This window comes from Moschus berezovskii, chromosome 1 (genome assembly GCF_049115385.1).
Source record: "Moschus berezovskii isolate FMDL1 chromosome 1, NW_MosBer_1.0, whole genome shotgun sequence".
In the NCBI taxonomy this organism is placed as follows: Eukaryota; Metazoa; Chordata; class Mammalia; order Artiodactyla; family Moschidae; genus Moschus; species Moschus berezovskii.
This window is the reverse complement of record NC_142460.1, coordinates 93,848,907-93,872,415: the sequence shown is the minus strand read 5'-3', so window position 1 is coordinate 93,872,415 and position 23,509 is coordinate 93,848,907. Positions and strand designations below refer to the sequence as shown.

Genomic DNA, 23,509 nt, shown 5'->3' with positions numbered 1-23,509 from the left:
AATAAAAATGTACATGCAATATGTATGTACGTGTGTGTGCGTGTATATAAGACAGGCAGAGGGAGCAAACGTGCCAAAATATTAACAATTAAAGAATCTGGATGAAGGTTAGGTAGGTATTCATTGTACATTCTTTGAACAGTTCACTAAGTTTGACCATTTTTAAAATAAAAAATTGTGGCAGGCAGAGCATAAAGGGAAAGAATGTATTGCCTCCTTTTCCCTGTAATATTTTTTTTCTTAGTAATAGCATTTATTTTTGTAAACAAAACTTCAAAACTAATGGCAAGAAAGCATACTCCCAAAGATAAAATAGGTTAATAGTTTTCCAAACTTTTCAATATTTAGCTCCTCTGATACACACAGTGTCATGTTATACATTCAAATTATGTTCTATATCCTACCTTTTCTTTTCACATAATATATCATGGACATTATCTCCATAAATTGAAATCTATTTTTTTCTCATTCTTTTATAAAATACAGAATATAACAGTAGCTTAGACAGAGCAAGCACTGGCAAATTTTCCACACAAAGCCAGATATACAGTCCCTGTTCCAACTCCTCGATTCTGCTGTTGTAGCTAAAAAGTCACGGATAATATGTAAACAAATAAACATGACTGTGTTCCAATAAAACTTTACTTATGAACACTGAAGTTTAAATCTTATATACTGTTCATTATGTCATAAAATTACCTTTTGGGGTTTTTTTAACATTCAAAGATATAAAAACCTAGTTTATAAGTAGAAATGACAACACAATTAGCAGGGATCAATCAAAAAAATTAATGAGGCCTCTTGTTTAAAAATTAAGAACTTCAAAGTAGTGATAGCACAGCATTAAATCAAGCACAGGGCCCTTCTAAGAATGAGGCCCTCCATGACTGCACAAGTTATATGACGTACACAGAATGGTCCTAATAAATATACAACACTTTTTCAGTGTTCTTATGATTTTTTATGTTCAGTTGCTCAGTCGTGTCCAAATCTTTGCGAACCTACGGACTGCAATACACCAGGCTTCCCCATCTGTCACAATCTCCCAGAGTTTGCTCAAACTCATGTCCAGTCAGTCAGTGATGCTATCCAACCATCTCATCCTCTGTTGCCCTCTTCTCCTCCTGCCTTCAATCTTTCCCAGCATCAGGGTCTATTCCAGAGAGTCGGCTCTTTGCATCAAGTGGCCAAAGCATTGGAACTTCAGCATCAGTCCTTCCAATGAAAATTCAGGGTTGCTTTCCTTTATGATTGATTGGTTTGATCACCTTGCTGTCCAAGGGACTCTCAAGAGTCTTCTCCCACACCACAACTCGAAAGCATCAATTCTTTGGCATTCAGCCTTCTTTACAGTCCAACTCACATCCATACATGACTACTAGAAAAACCATAGCTTGGACTATAAGGACCTTTGTCAACAAACTGACATCTCTACACTGTCTAGGTCTGTCATAGCTTTTCTTCCAAGGAGCAAGCATCTTTCAATTTCATGGCTGCAGTCACCATCTGCAGTGATTTTGGAGCCCAAGATAATAAAAGTCTGTCACTGTTTCCATTGTTTCCCCATCTATTTGCCATGAAGTGATGGGATCCAATGCCATACTCATCATTTCTTGAATGTTGAGTTTTAAGCCAACCTTTTCACTCTCCTCTTTCACTTTCATCAAGAGGCTCTTTGGTTTCTCTTCACTTTCTGCCATAAGGGTGGTATCATCTGCATATCTGAGGTTACTGATATTTCTCCCAGCAATCTTGATTCCAGCTTGAGCTTCTTCCAGCCCAGCATTTCACATGATGTATTCTGCAGCCTTGATACACAGCCTTGATATACTCCTTTCCCAATTTGGAGCCCGTCTATTGTTCCATGTCCAATTCCAACTGTTACTTCTTGACCTGCATACAGGTTTCTCAGCAGGTAATGTGGTCTAGTATTCCCACCTCTTTAAGAATTTTAATTGTTAGCTATCACTATATTTTAAAAACTTGAGAGTCCCTTGGACTGGAAGAAGACCCAATCAGTCAATCCTAAAGGAAATCAATCCTGAATATTCACTGGAGGGACTGATGCTAAGGGTGAAGTTCCAATACTTTGGCCAACTGAGGCGAAGAACTGACTCACTGGAAAAGACCCGGATGCTGGGAAAGATTAAAGGCAGGAGGAGAAGCAGATGACAGAGGACAAGATGGTTAGATGGCATCACAGACTCACTGCACATGAGTTTGAGCAAGCTCTGAGAGATGGTGAAGGACAGGGAAGCCCAGAGTACTACAGTCCATGAGGCCGCAAAGATTCGGACATGAGTGAGCAACAAAACAACAAAAATTCTACCTAACCAATATTCTACTTGCACAATTCCTCTTATAAATAAACAATTTGATAAATTTATCTGAAAAGACATCCTTGTTCGTATAAGTTTGCAAATTTTTCCTATTATTCCTTAGAGAACTTCCTAGATATAAAAATGCTAAGTAAAAGCATACGTATTTTTAAATTCTGAGATATTTTACTACTTTGTCCTTCAAAAAAGTTCTAACAAACCACACCCTTTCCAACACTATGAGGACTGTTTCCCTTAACCTTTCCTAGCAAGGGGAACTCTTAACACTGTCAATCTGACAGACAAAAATAGCTCACTTTAGCTTTAAATCTGCCATCTTATTGGTTTCCCTGGTGGCTCAGTGGTAAAGAATCTGCCTACCAACCAGGAGATGGGGGTTAGATCCCTGGGTTGGGAAGATTTCCTGGAGAAGGAAATGGCAACCCACTCCAGTATTCTCGCCTGGGAAATCCCATAGACAGAGGAGCCTGGTGGGCTACAGTCCGTGGGGTCGCTAAAGAGTTGGACTCAACTTAGTGACTAAACAACAATGCAATCTTATTGCATCTTTATAGTTTTCCTCATCATCACTGCCAAGGGCACTTTTAGACACAATGTATGGCAGATTGTTTTTATGACCTGGCCATTTCCCCACCAAGATGCAGAGTCTATTTCTCCACTCCCTTGAATTCAGGTGACCTCTGTGACTGCCCTAACAGAATACAGAGGAAACAATGCTCAACTAGTTCCAGGCTTGACCCTTGATTGGCCTGGTAGCTTAAGCAGCCTCAAGGATGAGATGACATGTGAATAGAGGACAAAGGACCACAAAACAAAAGGGCATCAGACACGTGACTGAAGAAGCCACATTGGAAGTGGATGGTCCAGTCTCAGCCACCCAGCTGTCATAGCATGGATCAGAGATGATCCTTCCAGCCAAGACCTTTTCAAACTCCTGACCCACAAATCATGAGCAAAATAAAACAGTCATTTTAAGTCACTAAATTTTAGGTTTATTTCTTTCAAATACCTCATTCCAAATCAGGTTTTCCAGGAACAAGTTTCCAAAAGACTGATAAGATAGTCTAAGTAGATGGTCAACTGAAAAATTAATGGTTTTATCAAGGTGACACACATAGTATTTCAGGGAATTCCCTGATGGTCCAGTGATCGGGACTCTACACCTTCACTAGTGAGAGCCCAAAGTCTTTCAAGCTGGAAGGGGCAAATTTCTTTTAATTAAAAAAAAAAAGAACATGATATTTAAAATTTTTTCTATACAACTGCAATAAGCATTAATTTTCTGAATAGTTTTGTTTGTGAAATTAACTAATTTATTATAGACCCCACATATACGTATTTGATGGCCTACAAACAGATTAGGCTCTCAAGAATTATAACTACCAAGGTCCGTCTAGTCAAGGCTATGGTTTTTCTAGTGGTCATGTACGGATGTGAGAGTGGGACTGTGAAGAAAGCTGATTGCCAAAGAATTGATGCTTTGGAACTGTGGTGTTGGAGAAGACTCTTGAGAGTCCTGTGGACTGCAAGGAGATCCAGCCAGTCCATTCTAAAGGAGATCAGTCCTGGGTGTTCATTGGAAGGACTGATGCTAAAGCTGAAACTCCAATACTTTGGCCACCTCATGCGAAGAGTTGACTCACTGGAAAAGACTCTGATGCTGGGAGGGATTGGGGGCAGGAGGAGAAGGGGACGACAGAGAATGAGATGGCTGGATGGCATCACCAACTCGATGGAGGTGAATATGAGTGAACTCCAGGAGTTGGTGATGGAGAGGGAGGCCTGGCGTGCTGTGATTCATGGGGTCGCAAAGAGTCGGACATGACTGAGCGACTGAACTGAAGAGGATCTAAAGATTTCGGTTTGATTTAATTACTATGTTGCCAAAGAAAAGTTAAACAAGCTCTAGCATGTATTACTTATAGTTTTGGAAATTTATCATTAGTACAACAATAGATTTCTAAAATAAACACAGTATTTTATGTAAAAATGGAGAATGTGTAACTATTTTAATGAATGAAATTTTGGGCAATAAGAGTTTGTAGCCTAACTATTGTGTGCAAAAGAATTATGCTGAGAATAAAAGGAAACAGACACTGGAGGTCTCGTACCAAAGAGTTTATAATCTAAAATGGAGACTGGGATGAGATCTTAATAAGTTTGCAAAATAAAGTTACAAAAGGCTACACTTCTGTGCCAATTCTTTTAACAGCTCCACCTGGTGTCTACTAGGTATCTCAAACAAGTACAAAAATGGAACTCTTGAGTTTCTTACCCAAAACCTGTTCTTCCTTTGCTTTCCCCCATCAGCAAACAATACACCTATCCTTCCAGTTGCTAAAGGTAAAAATGTTATTTTTATTCTCTTTCCTCACAAGCAATTCAACAGCAATTCTTTTTGATTCTACCACAGAAATTACCTCCACTAGCGCCCCAAGTCTTCTCTTGCCTGGTCTAACCTAATAACTAAAACTAGTCTCTCCAGATTCACCCTCACCCCTCTACATCCCATTTTCCAAACAGTAGTCAAAATATTTTTTAAATGTAAGTCTTATCATCTCTCACTACTAATTTCTAATGGCTTCCTAGGGCAAAAATCATAAAATCCAAACTTCGTACTATGGATGACTTACCAGGCCTAACACGATTGGATCCCTATTTATCTCTCTATCTCCTGCCACAGTTCCTCCTGCTCACTTTGCTCCAGCCCACTCTGGCCTGTTTTAGCTCTGTGAAGATCATGCACCTTCCCATTCAAGGCTTTTGATTTACAAGCCTCTCCTCCCCCTGGTTCCCAATTCAAGGTGCCAGAGATCAAACTCTGTATTATTAACCAGAAGACAACCAAATATCATGGGTTTTCCGGTGAAAATGATACATCACCACTTAAAAGTATTCTTGCCAAAAATGTTAAACTGAATTAATCCAGAAAAAAACAACCAGATGATTTCAGAATGTGGAAAGTTATATAAGAAAATTTGTCTACTTTTTTCAAAAAAGTAAGTAACAAGACATTGTTATCATATTAGCCATAATCTAGAAAAGTGGGCGATCATCACATACAATACAGGAATAAGCATTAAGTGTTATGCCATAACATCTTGATAAAGCATGTAATACAACCATTTTCCTTAAATCATAAAACCTTCCTAGTAATAATGAAAATATATAAATACTACTAAATAAAAATATAGCACAGTTACCAAAAGTTTGCACTACGATTTTACAACAGTAACAAGTAAACTAATGAACACAAATGAGATAATCGTAACCCAACTGAGATGAGACTTTGGGGGAAGTTGCAATGACATGAATAAATTTTCCATGTGAGACAAGAGGTGAGACTTTAGGAGCCAGAGGGCAGAGTGTGGTAGACAGAATAATGGCCCCCCAAAGAGGCCAGCATCCTAGTCCCCAGAACCTGTGAAAATGTAAAGTTATGCTGTACAGATGAACTAAAGCAGCAAACAGAATGAAGCTTAATTAATAATAATCATGTGACTGTGAGATGAGAAAATCATCCTGGGATTATCTGGGTAAGTCCAATGTTACCAGAGTCCTTATAAGTGAAAGAGGAAGACAGATTGTCGAGTCATTGCTGGCTTTGAATATAGAAGAGGGCCATGAGCTGTGAAATATGAGCAGACTCTTGAAACTAGAAAAGTAAAAGCAATGATCTTCCCTGTATCTTCTAGAAACAAATGCAGTCCTGCCAACACCTTGATTTTAACTAAGACCTGTATTGAAACTCTGACTCCCCAGAACTGTAAGATAATAAATGTGTTGTTCTAAGCCACTGAATTTGGGATAATTTGTTGTAGCAGCAATAGGAAGCCAACGAAGCTTATTGAGTGACTAGACCAGGATGATCATCTCCCACTCTGTCTACCTAACAAAGGAAAGAATTAACCCTCTCTGGAGAAAGATATCATCCAGAGCATCTACAGTTTTTCACAGCATACAGTATTAAATTAAAACCTGGGCCCACCAAAAGAAAGAACTAAACAACAACCAGAAGAAAATACAAAACAAATAGAATCACTGACAAGCCAGATACTGGTTTTATTAGATAGGGACTGAAAAGTGGCAATAATTAATACAGTCATGAAATGAGAGAAAAACTAGCAAGAAATACATGAAAAGCTAGCAATTTTCACCAAAGAACAAGAGTCTATACAGAAGAAAATCAAACGAAATGTCCAGAAGTAAAAAGATGAATTAAAAACTCCACAGATAGGTTTAACAGCAGTTTATAAACAGCAGAAGATGAGGGAATACAAATCAATTAAAATATCCTATTTCTTCACTAAGAGTAATATTTCAAAAAAGAACAAGAGACATGTAAGACACAGCAAGAGAAAAATTTAACTTATGTGGAGCTGAGTCCCAGAAGAAGAGAAGTGTAGCAGAGGCAACATTGAGAAAGATAACAGGAATTTTACAAATGGATGAAAGATACTCTACAAACCCCATATATTGAAGAAATCCTACAAGCCCCAAGCAAGATGACAACAGAAACCACACCTACACATATCAAGCTAAAACTGAAAATCAGTAAAAAAAAAAAAAGGCTTAAGAGCAGCCAGAGGAAAACACATTATGCTCCAGAGAGCAATAATAAGACAGACAAACTTGCAACATAAATGATAAAAATATAAACAAAAGACAATGAAATGACATTGTGCTTTAAAAAAAACAAGCCAACCTATTATTCTATGCTTTGGGAAAATAGCCTTCAACCATCAAAGAAAAACAAAGGCTTTTTCAGACAAACAGATGGCTCTTAGCCAGTAGATAAATGCCACAGGAGGTTCTCACAGTAAATGATAAACGTGCTAGGAAGTATCTTAATTCATTTCATTCATGTAAAACTATTATCTGACCATAACCAATAACATCTAGTCCCCCTATAATTAAATACTTTGATTCAAAAATTCATATAAATGGATTTTTAACTTACTATGAAGCTTCCCTTTGAACATAAAACTGAAAATCAAAGTAAAACAATATATCACCAAGTTAAAAACTATTTTTTAAAACAAGGAAAGTTTTGTTTATTTAAAAATGAACATGGGGAATTCCCTGATGGTCCACAATTTCACTGCCAAGGGCACAGGTTCAACCCCTGGTCAAGGAACTAAGATTTCACAAGACCCAAGTAAGTAAGTCTTAAAGGCAAACTCATGAACTATAACCCAATAGGCTCCTCTGCCCACGGAATTCTCCAGGCAAGAATACTGCAGGGGGTAGCCATTCCTTTTTCCAGGGGATCTTCCCAACCCAGGGACTGAACCTAGGTCTCCTGTACTGCAGGCCAATTCTTTAGCATCTGAGACACCACAGAAGTCCACAAGAAGCAAGGTGCAGCCAAAAACAGAACACATTTCTGACTAGAAATAAAATATCAAAATTATTAGTTCCATCAACTTTAATTTTACATGAGTCACTTAAAAAGTATGCACACCCCGCTCACATCTCATCTAAAAGTGATGCTAAAATACATACAAATTAAATCCCATGAAATTTAGTGTCCTAGTGCCCATTCTCCATTGCCCGCTTTTGGATGAACTATTTTTACCATTTTTTTAAACTTCAACATTGAAGAGCAACTTTTTAGGCAGTGGGAAAAAAAATTTATATTTAAATTTGAGTACGTCTACGGCATCACAGAAAACATAAAAACTTCAAACAGAAAAACTGACTGTATTTCAACAAAGAATCCTGCTGTATTTCAGGTACAAATTACTACAAAAGTATAATCAAGTCAATCCCTTCTATAAGAATTTCTTCATGTGTTCATTTACCCAAATCTTTAGATGTTTAACTTGCACCATCTCACCTGTCTAACCTCCAAATCCTAGCTGTAATTCAGTGGAAAAGATGTCATGTGCTCTCAAGTAGACACATGCACTTCCTCACAGCAGTTTTCTTCTACAACCTATCACTGCTTTTCCTTTGTCTGGTCATCATTCAGGATTTAAATCCTTAAGGCACTGTGTCCTCAGTAGTTTGTTTTCTCCTATTATTCTTTTGTTTAACCTTCCTTCTTAAATCTCTACACATAAAATCTACCTATGGTGCTTTTTAAGGACCTTTACTGCTCTCCTTCTACAAAGTGAAGTTTATCCATTTACTTTCACTGTTTCATCATCCACAGCACAGATGATTTTCATGTTTCCAAGTAACATGCCTAATCCTTCATACATACCAGATTCTTCAACCATTTATTATTACTACATGAGCATGCCAGCATCCTTAAGTAAACTATCCAAGCTTCTCTTCAAGAAAACAAGAGAAAGAAGAGGACTGAGCATTAATTGTGTACTCTTCACCTACTTCCGTGAAAGGCATTTTGAATTTGCAGTAATGCATTGTTGTTCTCACTGAGCCAAGGTAGAAGTAAGAAAGGTCTCAACATCAGTAAGTGAAAAAGAAGTAAAACAGGTAATCAGCCTCCAGAACCCACATACTTGGTCCATATTCACTACCATAAAAGAGTATTCTCCAGTTGAAGCTGTGCTTTGCACACCAACAGCACACAACCTCCAGTTAAACATCACAGATAAAATACACCCATTTATCTCCATTTTCTCAAAAAATCTAATTAAAATGACAGAAGGTGGGGAGTTAATACACAGGACAAAAAATAGAAACAGTAACGGTTAGCAGCACAATTCTAGAAACTGAAAGGCAAATAAAAGAACAGTAACTCAGACCAGAAAAAGCCAAACCCTAAGCCATCAAATTACACTGGGGAAGCCAATTTTCAAGAAAGAAGATTCACAATATAGAAGCCCCAAATGGTTAGAGGCATGAAAATGTCATATGTCTCAAAATACAGGGATGGAGTTGGGTGGAGGAGGGAAGGTGAAAACAGAATTAATTGAAATTTTATATTCATAAGGAGTAACCAGACTCTTCAGATCCCCACTCCACTCTTCCAACTTGATATGACTACCCCTCTCCCATCCTGACAAAAAATGAGAGCTTTATTTTCTATAAAGGTTTATATACTAAAATCAAAAGTACTAACTAAAACTAAGTTAAAAATTCCCCATGAGAGAGAAACTCCAGTGAGAAGTCCCTACCCCACAGGCCTGCTCCAGCCCCTTCTGTAGCTTGGTGTTATTGTTGTTCAGTCACTAAGGCAAGGCCAACGCTTTGCGACCCCATGAACTGCAGCACGGCAGCTTTCCCTGTCCTTTACTATCTCCCAGAGTATGCTTAAACTCATGTCCATTGAGTCAGTGATACCATCCAACCATCTCATCTTCTGTCGACCCCTTCTCCTCCTGCCCTCAATCTTTCCCAGCATCAGGGTCTTTTCCAGTGAGCCAACTCTTGCATCAGGTGGCCCAAGTATTGGAGCTTCAGCACCAGCCCATCAAATGAATATTCAGGGTTGCTTTCCTTTAGGATGGACTGATTTGACCTCCCTGATATCCAAGGGACTCTCAAGAATCTTCTCCAGCACCACTGTTCAAAAGCATCAATTCTTCGACACTAAGCTTTCTTTATGGTCCAACTCTCACATCCATACATGACTACTGGAAAAAACATACCTTTTACTATACGGACCTTTGTCAGCAAAGTGATGTCTCTGCTTTTTAATATGCTGTCTAGGCATCTGGTCCCATCACTTCATGGGAAATAGATGGAAAAACAGTGGAAACAGTGTCAGACTTTGTTTTTTTGGGCTCCAAAATCACTGCAGATGCTGATTGCAGCCATGAAATTAAAAGACACTTGCTCCTTGGAAGGAAAGTTATGACCAACCTTGATAGTATATTAAAAAGCAGAGACCTTTGCTAACCAAGGTCCGTCTAGTCAAGGCAATGGTTTTTCCCGTGGTCATGTATGGATGTGAGAGTTGGACTGTGAAGAAGGCTGACCGCCGAAGAATCGATGCTTTTGAACTGTGGTGTTGGAGAAGACTCTTGAGAGTCCCTTATACTGCAAGGAGATCCAACCAGTCCATTCTAGAGGAGATCAATCCTGGATGTTCATTGGAAGGACTGATGCTAAAGCTGAAACTGCAATACTTTGGCCACCTCATGAGACGAGTTGACTCACTGGAAAAGACTCTGATGCTGGGAAAGGTTGGGGGCGGGAGGAGAAGGGGACGACGGAGAATGAGATGGCTGGATGGCATCACCGACTCTGTGGACATGAGTTTGAGTGAACTCCGGGAGTTGGTGATGGACAGGGAGGCCTGGCGTGCTGTGATTCATGGGGTCGCGGAGAGTCGGACACGACTGAGCGACTGAACTGAACTGAACTGAAGTTTGTCATAGCTATTCTTCCAAGGAGCAAGTGTCTTAATTTCATGGCTGCAGTCACCATCCACATTGATTTCAGAAGCCAAGAAAATGAAACCTGACACTGTTTCCACATTTTCCCCATCTATTTGCCATGAAGCGATAGGACCAAATGCCATAATCCTCATTTTTTGAATGCTGAGTTTTAAGCCAGCTTTTTCACGCTCCTCTTTCACCTTCATCAAGAGACTCTAGTTCCTCTTCACTTTCTGCCACTAAAGTGGTATCATCTGCATATCTAAGGCTGTTGCTACTTCTCCTGGCAATCTTGATTCCAGCTTGTGATTCATCCAGCCCACCATTTCACATGATGTATTCTGCACATAAGTTAAATAATCAGGGTGACAATACACAGCCTTGATGTACTCCTTTCCAAATTTTGAACCAGTACATTGTTCCATATTCAATTCTAACTGTTGCTCCTGCTTCACACAGGTTTCTCAGGAGGCAGGTAATGTGGTCTAGTATTCCCAATCTCATTAAGAATATTCCTAGCTAGTTTCCTGAAATTCAGCACTTACATTCTATCTACCAGGCAGAAGATGGCTCTTTAAGATAAATAAGAAAAGTCCTAAAAATACTGACATTTGGGAGTGGTCCCAATGAAAATACTACCCTGTAGTAAAACTCACCAGACAACCCATAACAAAATACAGCATACTTCCAGTAACTTTTTAAGTGCCTCTTTGATGTAAACAGAGAGCCAAAGATCAACAGAAAATTTCTAAAAGAAGATCAAAACAAACAAACAACAAACAAATCAAAACTTTAGAGGAAGATAATTTCAGAGAAAGAAAAAACTGTTTAGTATGACTAATTTCTTCAGATGTATAAGGAAAGCTCTTGAAAAATTTGTTGTTGTTTAGTAGCTAAGTTTGTCCAACTCTTTGTGACCCATGAACTGTAGCCCGCCAGGGTCCTGTGTCCATGGATTTCCTAGGCAAGAATGCAAGAGTGGGTGGCCATTTCCTTCCCCAGGGATCAAACCCACGTCTCCTGAATTGGCAAGAGGATTCTTTACCACTGGGCCACCTGGAAAGCCCCTTGAAGAACAGGCTGACATTAAAACATACACATACACATATATATATATTGGAGAAGGAAGTGGCAATCCACTCCAGTACTCTTGCCTAGAAAATTCCATGGCTAGAGGAGCCTGGTGGGCTACAGTCCACGGGGTCGCGAAGAGTCAGATACAACTGAGCAACTTCACTTTCAGTTTCACATATATATATACACACACACACATGCATATACATATATTCAGAATAACAAAGAATTTTTGAAAACTAAGATTAGGAAATAATTTTGATACATCATCCAAAACAAAAAGATAAATAGGAAATGGGAGAAAAAGAATTCATTCAAAATATGAATACAAGAATAAAAGATTAAAAAAAGAGGAAAAGAAATTATCAAAGAAATAATGATTCCTCAGAACTAAAACACATGAGTTTTCAGATTGAGAGGAAGTGTCCAAGACAATAAATAAAAAATACCCACCTAAAGGCATATCACTATGAAATTTCAGAATATCAGGAGTAAAGAAAAAAATCTAAAAAAACTTCAGAAACAACAACAACAAAAAAAATCAGGAAATAAAAACAATACCACTTGTCCACAGCAACATTGAAACCCAGAAGACAGTGGTGCAATGCCTTCAAATTCTGAGAGAAAATGGTTTCAGTCTACAATCCTGCATACATTTCCAGACAGGTAAAGTCTAAAAGAAAAAAAAAAAAAAAATGCACCTTTTTGAGGAAGAGTAGTGGAAATGGGACTCTGCCAAAATAAGCAAACAGAAAAGACAGCAACATGAAAATCAAGAAAAGCAAATCCAATACATGAATGACAGAGGGAATTTCAAATGACAGAGGGAATATCAAAAATAAAGGTAATCAAGAAAATGAAGACAAGCTGCAGACTGGGGAAAAAATTTTCCAAACTATATATCTAATAAAGGACTGTTATTCAAAATGTATGAAGGACTCTTAAAACCCAGTAAGAAAACTAACAACTCAGGACTTTCCTGGCAGTCCAGGGGATGTGAGTTGGTTCCCTCATTGGGATACAAAGATCCCACAAGCAGCCAAAAAAAGAAAAAAGTAAACAATTCAATTAAAAAATGGGTCAAAGACCTTAAAAGATATCTTGACAAAGAAGAAACACAAGATGGCAAATAAGCATATGAAAAGAAGCTATACATTATACACAATCAGAGAAATGCAAATTAAAATGAGATACTACTATATGCCTATCAGAATGCCCAAACTTCAGAACACAACACCACCAAATGCTGGTGAGAAGGTAGAGCAACAGGAACTCTCAATCACTGTTCTTGATAAAGTATCTGGCACAGCCACTCTGGAAGACAGTTTGGAAGTTTCTTGAAATACTAAACATATTCTTATAACACTTTCCATACAGTCCAGGCATTGTCTCCTTGGTACTTATACAAATGAGAGGAAAATTAATGTCCACACAAAAGCCTTTACATAAATATAATATCAGCTTTATTCATAACTGCCAAAACATAAAAGCAACCAAGATATCCTTTAATAGGAGAATACATAAACTGTAGTATATCCTGACACTGGTCTTATATTCTGTGGCTTTGTTGAACTTATTAGTTCTATTTGATTTGTGTGCATTCCTTAAGATTTTCTACATACAAGATACAGTCAGCCCTCCATATCCTTGGATGCAGAACCCACAGATACAGACGGTTGATTATACTATACCATTTTTTGCAAAGAACTTGAACATCTACAGATTTTTATATCTGCAGGGGTCCTGGAACCAATTCCTATGGATATCAAGACACAAGTGTATATAATCTAATCTACTTTTAAGTAAAAATGAATTTACTACTGTTTTCCTTATATTTTTTCCTTTATTCTTCTTTCCTGCCTAGCTGCTCTGGCTACATGCTCCACTACACTGTTGAATAGAAGTATGAAAAAGAAATTTTTTCTTGATCTTAGAGAAAAACTTTTTCACCATTAAATAAAATGTTAGCTCACAGCTGTCCTTTACCAGGCTGAGGAAGCTTTCTATTCCTAGTTTATTGGGTATTTTCGTCATAAAAGTGGGTTTATTTAGTCAAATACTTTCCTTGCATCTATTAAGATGATAACATGGTGTTTATCCTTTGTTTTATTGTTTATTACATTGATTTTTGCACTCCTGAGATAAGTCCCACTTGGTCACGGTGTAAAATCCTTTCTATATATTGTTATACTTGGTTTGCTAATATTTTACTGATGATTTTTGTACCTTTATTCATAACAGATATTGGTCTGTAGTTTTCTTACATCTTTGTTTTCTTAACATATCTTTAGCAGGGTAATACTGGACTCAGAGAATCAACTGTGAAGCAACACTTCCTCTTCTACTTCTTGGAAGAGTTTATGAAGGATTGTTGTTAATTCATCTTTAAATATTTGACAGAATTCATCAGTGAAGCCATCTTGGTCTGGGTTTTCCTTTCGAGGAAGCTTTTGATTACTAATTCAATCTCTTACGTCCACTTAGATTTTCAATTTCTTCTTGAGTCATTTCAGTAGTTTGTGTCTTTCTACAACCCAGATAATCACGAAGGTGTGATCACTCACCTAGAGCCAGACATCCTGGAATGCGAAGTCAAGTGGGCCTTAGGAAGACGCATCACTACGAACAAAGCTAGTGGAAGTGATGGAACTCCAGTTGAGCTATTTCAAATCCTAAAAGATGATGCTGTGAAAGTGCTGCACTCAATCACCAGCAAATCTGGGAAACTCAGCAGTAGCCACAGGACTGGAAAAGGTCAGTTTTCATTCCAATCCCAAAGAAAGGCAATGACTAAGAATGCTCAAAATACCGCACAATTGCACTCATCTCACATGCTAGCAAAGTAACGCTCAAAATTTTCCAAGCCAGGCTTCAACAACACGTGAACCATGAACTTTCAGATATTCAAGCTAGTTTTAGAAAAGGTAGAGGAACCAGAGATCAAATTGCCAACATCCGTCAGATCACCGAAAAAGCAAGAGAGTTCCAGAAAAACATCTATTTCTGCTTTATTGACTATACCAAAGCCTTAGACTGTGTGAATCACCACAAACTATGGAAAATTCTTCAAGAGATGGGAATACCAGACCACCTGACCCACCTCCTGAGAAATCTGTATGCAGGTCATGAAAAAACAGTTAGAACTGGACATGGAACAACAGACTGGTTCCAAACAGGGGAAGGAGTACATCAAGGCAGTATACTGTCACCCCACTTATATGCAGAGTACATCATGAAAAACGCTAGGCTGGATGAGGCACAAGCTGGAAGCAAGATTGCCAGGAGAAATATCAATAACCTCACATATGCATATGACACCACCCTTATGGCAGAAAGCAAAGAACTAAAGAGCCTCTTGATGAAAGTGAAAGAGGAGAGTGAAAAAGTTGGCTTAAAGCTCAACATTCAGAAAACTAAGATCATGGCATCTGGTCCCATCACTTCATGGCAAATAGATGGGGAAACAATGGAAACAGTGACAGACTTTACTTTTTTGGGCTCCAAAATTACTGCAGATGGTGACTGCAGCCATGAAATTAAAAGACACTTGCTCCTTGGAAGAAAAGTTATAACCAACCTACACAGCTTATTAAAAAGCAGAGACATTACTTTGCCAACAAAGGTCCGTCTAGTCAAAGCTATGGTTTTTCCAATAGTCATGTATGGATGTGAGAGTTGGGGACTATAAAGAAAGCTGAGCACTGACGAATTGATGCTTTTGAACTGTGGTGTTAGAGAAGACTCTTGATTGAGAGTCCCTTGGACTGTAAGGAGATCTAACCAGTCCAACCTAAAGGAAATCAGTCCTCAATGATTTGGAAGGACTGATTCATTGGAAGGACTGATGCTGAAGCTGAAACGCCAATACTTTGGCCCCCTGATGCGAAGAACTGACTCACTGGAAAAGACCCTGATGCTGGGGGAAAGATTGAAGTTGGGAGGAGAAGGGGATGACAGAGGATAAGACAGTTGAATGGCATCACCAACTCAATGGACATGAGTTTGGGTAAACTCCAGGAGTTGGTGATGGACAGGGAGGCCGGGCGTGCTGCAGTCCACCATGGAGTCGCAAAGAGTCGGACAAAACTGAGTGACTAAACTGAGGAATATATATATATATATATATATATATCCATTTCATCTACTTTAAGTAATTTATTATCTGAATAACAGACTTACTTTGTGGATGAGCTGGTAAAGAATGCACCTGCAATGCCAGAGACCTGGATATGATCCCTGAGTTGGGAAGATCCCCTGGAGAAGGGAAAGGCTACCCACTCTAGTATTCTGGCCTGGAGAATTCCATGGACTGTACAGTCTATGGGGTCGCAAAGAGTTGGACACGACTGAATGACTTTCACTCACTATCTAAATAATAACTTATTCATAGCATTCTCATAATCTCTCTTATTTTTATAAGACAGCATTGATGTCCCCTCTTTCAGTACTAAATCTATTTACTTCCAGATTAAGAAATTAGAAAAGTAGAAAACTGAGAAAAGTAAAAGACTGAGTCTTCTACTTCAGTATCTTGGTCTAGCTAAAGGTTTGTCAGCTTTGTTGATCCTTACTAATAAACAACTTCTGGTTTCACCGATTTCCTCTATCGTTGTTCTAGTCTCAATTTTCATTTATTTCTGCTCTAGTCTTCTTTACTTCCTCCCTTCCCTATTTTGAGATTAGTTTGCTCTTCTTTTTCTAGTTTCTTAAGACGAAAGGTTAGATCATTGATTTGAGATCTTTCTTCTTTTTAATATTGGTGTTTGCATGTATAAATTTCCCTCTAAGGACTGCTTTAGCTGCACCCCATGAGTTTGGTATGTTGTGTCTTTATTTCACTGTGATTTCTTCTTTGATCCACCAGTTATTTAAGAGTGTGTAACTCGGTTTTTTCAAATTTTGAATTTTTCAGATTTCCTTCTTTTACTTACTTCTAATATCATTCCATTGTGGCCAAAGAACTTATTTTGCCTGATTTCAATCCTTTTAAATTTGTTGAAGCCTGTTTAGTGGCTTAATTTATTTATAGAAAATGTTGTCATGTGTACTGGAGAAGAAAATGAAGTCTGAAGTATTCTACAGATATCTATTAAATCTTTTTTTGACTTATAGTATTGTTCACATCTCATATCTGCCTGTTGACCATTTGCCTAGCAGTTCTACCCATTACTGAAAGTATTTTGTCTCTGACTATTATCATTGGATTTTCTATTTCTCCCTTAACTTCCATCATTTTTTGCTTCCTGTATTTTGCTGCAGCTGCTGCTGCTAAGTTGCTTCAGTTGTGTCTGACTCTGTGCGACCCCATGGATGACAGCCCACCAGGCTCCCCCATCCCTGGGATTCTCCAGGCAAGAACACTGGAATGGGTTGCCATTTCCTTCTCCAATGCATGAAAGCGAAAAGTGAAAGTGAATTCGTTCAGTCATGTCCGACCCCTAGCGACCCCATGGACTGCAGCCCACCAGGCTTCTCCATCCATGGGATTTTCCAGGCAAGAGTACTGGCGTGGATTGCCATTTCCTTCTCCGTCCTGTATTTTGAGGCTCTGCTAAGTGTGTATGTTTATAAGTATATGTCTTCCTGATGGATTGACCCTTTTATCATTATAAAATATCCTTTATCTTTAGTAATTTTTATCATAAAGGCTATTTACATATAGCCACTCCGGCTCTCTTGTGAATATTGCTTGCATCATTTATCTTTTTCTATCCTTTTACTTTCAATCTATTAATATTTGTATCTTTCAATCTAAGGTATTTCTCTAATAAACAGTATGTAGCTGGATCATCATTGAAATTTTACATAATAAAAAGTTTTAAATATATAAGGCCAAAATACATAGAAAGACATACCATCTTCTGTTATGAACACAGCTATAATATTATAAAGACAAAATATTCGAGAACAGCCATTATTTTTTTTGAAAAAACAGTAACAAAGGAAAAGTTGACCTACCAGATATCATAATAAACTATAAAATGTTACAGCTAATATATTAACAGTATTTGCAGAAAAACAGACAATTACTTTGGTAGAAAAGAGTAGAATCCAGAAAAAGACCCATTTCATATACATGTATGTATATGCAAATACGGAGAAGGCAATGGCAAGCCACTCCAGTGCTCTTGCCTGGAGAATCCCATGGATGGAGGAGCCTGGTGGGCTGCAGTCCGTGGGGTCGCTGGGGGTCGGACACGACTGAGCGACTTCACTTGCACTTTTCACTTTCCACTTTCACACATTGGAGAAGGAAATGGCAACCCACTCCAGTGTTCTTGCCTGAAGAATCCCAGGGACAGGGGAGCCTGGTGGGCTTCCGTCTATGGGGTCACACAGAGTCGGACACGACTGAAGTGACTTAGCAGTAGCAGTAGCATATGCAAATATGTGTATAATTTTAAAGCAATGGTTAAAGATGCATTATTCAGTAAAAGGTATCAGGACAAGGGCCTCTATTAGGAAGAAAATAAAAATAGGATTATCCCTCACACTCAGAACTAAATCCATTGCATTACATGAAACTAAAAATTGCTATAAATGGAACATATCCTATAATAATGGGAATGAGAATACTTTTCGTATGAAAGCCAGTTTTTAAATATCTGTATAATAAAAGACATCATACACACAATTAACACAAATTTAATTAATGTAACAGAGCCTGTAGCTTGAAAGAGTAAAAGAGTGAATTCACTTCCAAGTCCACCACTCGGAAGTCCACCATTAAGAAAGTCAATTTAACTTCTCAAAATATCCAGTTTGGCATCTTTTTAAACACTTTAAAAACAAAAATTATAATTCCCCATCATAATACATTTTAACATTAAACGAGACGGTAGTTGTAAAAGCATACTAGAGTATAAGATCTGGCATGTTATAAGAGTTTGTTCTTCCTTATTTCAACTTAAGCTGATACCACATTAAATGAAGAATTAGAAGCTGCAATGAGGACTAGCTGGATTCCGATATTTTGGTTCACGATAAAACTATAATGCCATTCTACCATTTCTGAAATAAGAACATATTTTGCTTCATCTTTTGCCCACTACATTTTCCATGTGGAAATTACCAATTATTAAGAATGTATTTCTTCTAAATATGGAAGGATAAGTAGCATATCAGTCAAGACTGGCACTTGCTTAATATCAAAACAGAACATGCACGTGCACACACACATGTGATGTCTTTCAGCCATTAAAACCTTTCACCCTAAAACATCTTGTTAAGATTTTTATCCTAAGTTATGGAACAAAGATTATATCTGAAACAGAATCAAAGAAAAACTCTTCAGAATGGTGCAAAATAAACACTGTTAAGGATAATAAATGTTCCATATAAAGATGCAACATTTTTATATTTGGGCAATAAATTAGAGCAAATCTTCCACAATTCAAAGCTTCCCATGTAGCTCAGTCGGTAAAGCATCTGCCTGCAACACAGGAGACCTGGGTTCAAGGCCTGGGTCGGGAAGTTCCCCTGGAGAAGGAAATGGCTATCCATTCCAGCGGACTGCCCAGAGAATCCCATGGACATAGGAACCTGGCAGGCCACAGTTCACTGGATCGCGAGAGTCAGACACGACTTAGCGCTATCTTTCTTTCTTTCCTTTCCACAATTCAAAAACCACTAATTAATTCGACTCTTTATTTCAAACAAAATATTCACTTCCTGAGTGAACCATATGTTTATATAAAGAAAAAGCACAATTCTTATAAAATTTTTATAAAATTTTAACGCACACTTACACATACAATTTAGCGCAGGCCCAAACAAGTTCAAAGTTCTTCAACTAACAGTCAAAATGGATAATTTCCACTTTATTTTTTTTACATACTTTTAAAAAGTATACTTATTTAGATGCATCCACTTTCCTGTAGATTTTAAATGAACAAGATTCTGACCTTTAGAGTGGCTTTTAAAAAACTAAGAGAACCCAAAATTACACAAAGAAATGTGCCTTCCAATCTAAAAACAAAACAAAATGTTCACAGGAATGTAAAATGTAACCACAGACTTTATTCAAATTACTAAAAACAATGTTGCAACTGCAATATCCTTCTCTCCCTATTTCAACCAGTCTTCCTCCTGTTTTCCTTATCAATTTAACAGGAAAATTAATGTTTAAAGCTTGACCACCGGTGAAAATTTTCTTCAGCATGAGCTGCCATTGACATTGATTCTACAACATTCAAGACAGTTATGTCCACACACCAGACTTAAATGCCGCAAATTCATTTGTGAAGGATAATAAAAATAGGAATTAAGTTTTAAAACAGCACAACAGATCAGGACACTACAAAGAATAAATAGTACAGCTGCCTTGCTGTCAAAAAAGCCCAGCTGTCACAAATTTTCTGATACAAATACTTCAAAATATCACTCAAAGCACGCAATGCTCTTGAAAGTTTCTCTTATACATAAGCATACGAATAAAGACTTCTGAAATATTATTTTCAAATGCTATAGAAACCTACATATATAACTACATATATAACCTACATATAACTACATGGAGTTATAATTAGGAATATATATGATGAGACTTTTATTTCCTGGCAAATCTGATCTAGTCTCACAAACGTATACAATATATTAGAGTTCTGTGAATCTTAGTTTCTCTTTCCAATTTGCAGCCAAGAGTAAATGGAATACTGGAAACAACTCTTGAAAATCCCTAATGTCTTAATTAATATAGAATAGATATTATACTAAAGGTTAACAAACGCTTACTACAATAGTACATACAACTTAATCAGTATCTTTTCCTCTTACTTTATAATTACTCTTTCATTTCAAAAACAAAGACAGAACATGGTTTATGACCAAAAGCAGTACCTAGAAGCATTCCCAAATAACTTTTCTCAACTTTTTTTTAAATGAAACTTAAAATGCTAAACAAACTGAGCACAAAGTCACATTCCCTAGACAAAAAAAAAATGCTGTGACTACATCATTACTCAGTAATAGCTGGGTCACATTAATAAAAATTCCACCAAAAAATAGAACTATTTAAGGTACACTTTAAAAATTACTTCCTTTGCCACACAGTCCTGAAATCTAACTTGCAAAGCTGTGGTAAACTATCCATCTGTACCTCCTGAGTCTGTCAAATCACGCAAAACATGAAGTTTTAAAAACTAATACCAACACATCCTTCTCTCCACCCCACCATGTGCACTTTTTTACAAGCAAAAGCGCTAAGTTCCAAATAAAATTAACACCAAAAAATAAACAAACAAAAACCAAAGGAGTTCATTAAGTTTTACAATACTTTTCTTTACTTTTCACTAGGGTAAAAAAAAAAGTTGGGGGGGGGGCGCAAATCAAATTAACAGTGATAAAGATGAGAACAGTTCGTTCCCAGGCAGAGAATGCAGGAATTTACAACCCAGGCTTGCCCTGAAGATCAGCGGACACAAACACATCAATGCTCACGAGATGCTTTCAAGACATGTCACTGTTCTAACGGAAGTTTTGAAGGCCTTATTTTTAAGGCCTAAGGACAGCCTTATAAATGCAGTGTAAAACACAACCTAGCAAAACCCCACTCTTCAAAACAATTCAAGAGTTTTCTAAGATGCCCTCAAACCGAAAGAGCCTGGGCTCTGGACACCCTCAGGGCTGCCGGCTCTCCAGGGAAGAAGGCCAGCCCATGTGAATCGGACTGCCACCAAGCCAGTTTATGTGACAGATCCACTGGGAGCATCCTACGGTGACCGGGGCCCTCCCGGGCCGACGCTGCTGGAAGAGGAACAGAAATGCAATCTTCAGGGCCCTCCTACTTCCGTTCTCAAAACAGAAATGCACTGTTTCTCCTAGTCCTCACCCCTCAGCCCGGTACTCTCGATAGCGGTGCCCCCTTCAAAGAGCTTAGGTGGAAAGAAAAGCCTAAGAGTCTAGGACCACAGTGGACAGAATAAGGCTGGTCAAACACTCCCACCCCCGACTCCCGTACAAATCAACCGCCAGCGCCTTCCTAGAAGCCCCCTGGCCGGGGACAAGCCAGCAGCAGAAATCGATTTCCCAGTTCGCCCCCCGAGTCCTTCCTCCTAGGGGTAGGGGGAGCGGAAAAGCGCGAAGAGGAACTAAGTGAACTGCAGGAGGGTGCCCTGCAAGCTCCCTCCAAGAGGGGCTGGTGTGGGGGTGGAAACGAAGAAGGAGCGGAAGGAAGGGGAAAGGACGAGCGGCCAGAGGAAGGGGAGCCAGCGCGCGCCCGCAAAGGGCACGAGTCTTCGGGGACGCGGCTGCACCCCAGTTCCTCGAAACGGGTGCGCCCAGCCTCTCGGGCGCTCCGCCCTGGGCAGAGGCCGAGGAAGGGGCAAAAGGAGGCGACGTCCCCCTCCTGGCCCAGCCTCGCCCCTCACGAAGGGCTAGTCGGGGCTGTCGAGCCCTCTCCGGGTCGGGAGCCACAGCAACCGCCGCACGCCCCGTCCGAGGGCGCGGACTGCGGGGCCCCCAGCGCGTTCCGCGGGCTGGCTTTCACGCCCCCACCGCCGGAGGAGCCAGCTCCGGGTGACCCCGGCCCGGCGCCGGGCGACTGCGCCGATTACCTGAAACGGGGCGAGTCTTTCAGACACTCCTCGAAATCCACCGTCATCTTCATCCTGCCTCCGCCTCGCCTCGCAGGGGGCACTGGAAGAGCCGAGGGAGCCGCGGGAGCGGCTGAGCTGGGGACACAGACGGCTACGGCGGGCGCACGGCCGCGACTAGCGCTGCGCGGAGCTGCGGAAGGCGCGTCGTCCGCTGGTCATAGCAGCCCCGAAGACCGTGGCGGCAGCGACTGCTAGTCAGGCCCCAGTCCGGCCCCTCTTCCTCCCGCCCCCAGCAGAGCGCCTGCCTCGGGGAAACGGCCCAGGACTGACAGCCTCAGCCAGCCAGCCACAAACCCAGCGGCCAATGGGAGGGGCTTTCGACCGCACCGCCTGCGGGCGCTCAGGCAACGCGCCTGAGCGATGGTAGAGCGAGCCAATAAGCAGCGCGACCGTGGGAGCCGCCTTGCCACAAGCATTCCCGAAGGCCAACCAGGATGCGCGGGCGTCGTTAGGCGGGACGCTCTGGTTGCTGGGAGGCCTGCAGCTGAGGCTCCTTGGGAAGGAAGTCACGTGATTGCGCGCCGCGCTTCCCCTAGAACCCCCCTCCTCCTCTCCTGCTTCTCCAGCCCCGCCCTGCTGAGCTGCCAACGCGGAGGAGCGGCCGCCTGCAGGTCCAAAGAAGAAGAGTTGCTTTTCACGGCAGCTCTGGCAGAAATCTGAAAAGGTTAAGAGTCGAGATTATAAAAGGAAGAGCTAGGCTAAGCCACCTCTTCCTTTCAGTTTACAGAAACTGAGGCCAGGAAAGGAGCGCAGGTAACTTTAATGATAAAGTCCATCTTTCACTTACTGGCTTCATCACTTAACGATTTAAAAGTATCTCCCATGTTTATATTTTCATATAACCAGAGACTGCTTTCTGAAGGAGCTGGCATTCGGGGTGGGCATGGAAGGATCAAAACAGGTATGGAAGGTAGCACTTTCTGTGCACAAGAACCGCTTTCAAAACCACAGAAGACATTCCTCCTTACTGACGCCTTTCTCTCAGTAGCCTTTGCCAGTTTTAAGATGAGAGAGTTCTGAGAATACAGAATCATTTACTCCAACTTGCAACACCTACCCCCTGATACACGACTTTTCTAGGAGCCGCTGTAAGATATTCATCTGATCCTCATAATAACCCCCAGTCCCATACTTCTGATTCTTAGATTCCATGAATTCATCAGTTCAGTTCAGTCGCTCAGTTGTCTCCGACTCTTTGAGACCCCAT

General features: G+C 39.8%; 1 protein-coding gene across 1 annotated transcript in view; it reads right to left on the bottom strand.

Annotated features, from left to right (window-relative positions):
- The window catches only part of ACAP2 (ArfGAP with coiled-coil, ankyrin repeat and PH domains 2), a 169,954-nt gene extending 147,363 nt beyond the window's left edge, over nt 1-22,591 (bottom strand). Inside the window, exon 1 of the mRNA XM_055407433.2 lies at nt 22,261-22,591. Coding sequence (XP_055263408.1) covers nt 22,261-22,313 — 53 coding nt within the window. The 5' untranslated portion in view covers nt 22,314-22,591. The remainder of the gene's footprint in view (nt 1-22,260) is intronic.
- Nucleotides 22,592-23,509: the final 918 nt, after the last annotated feature.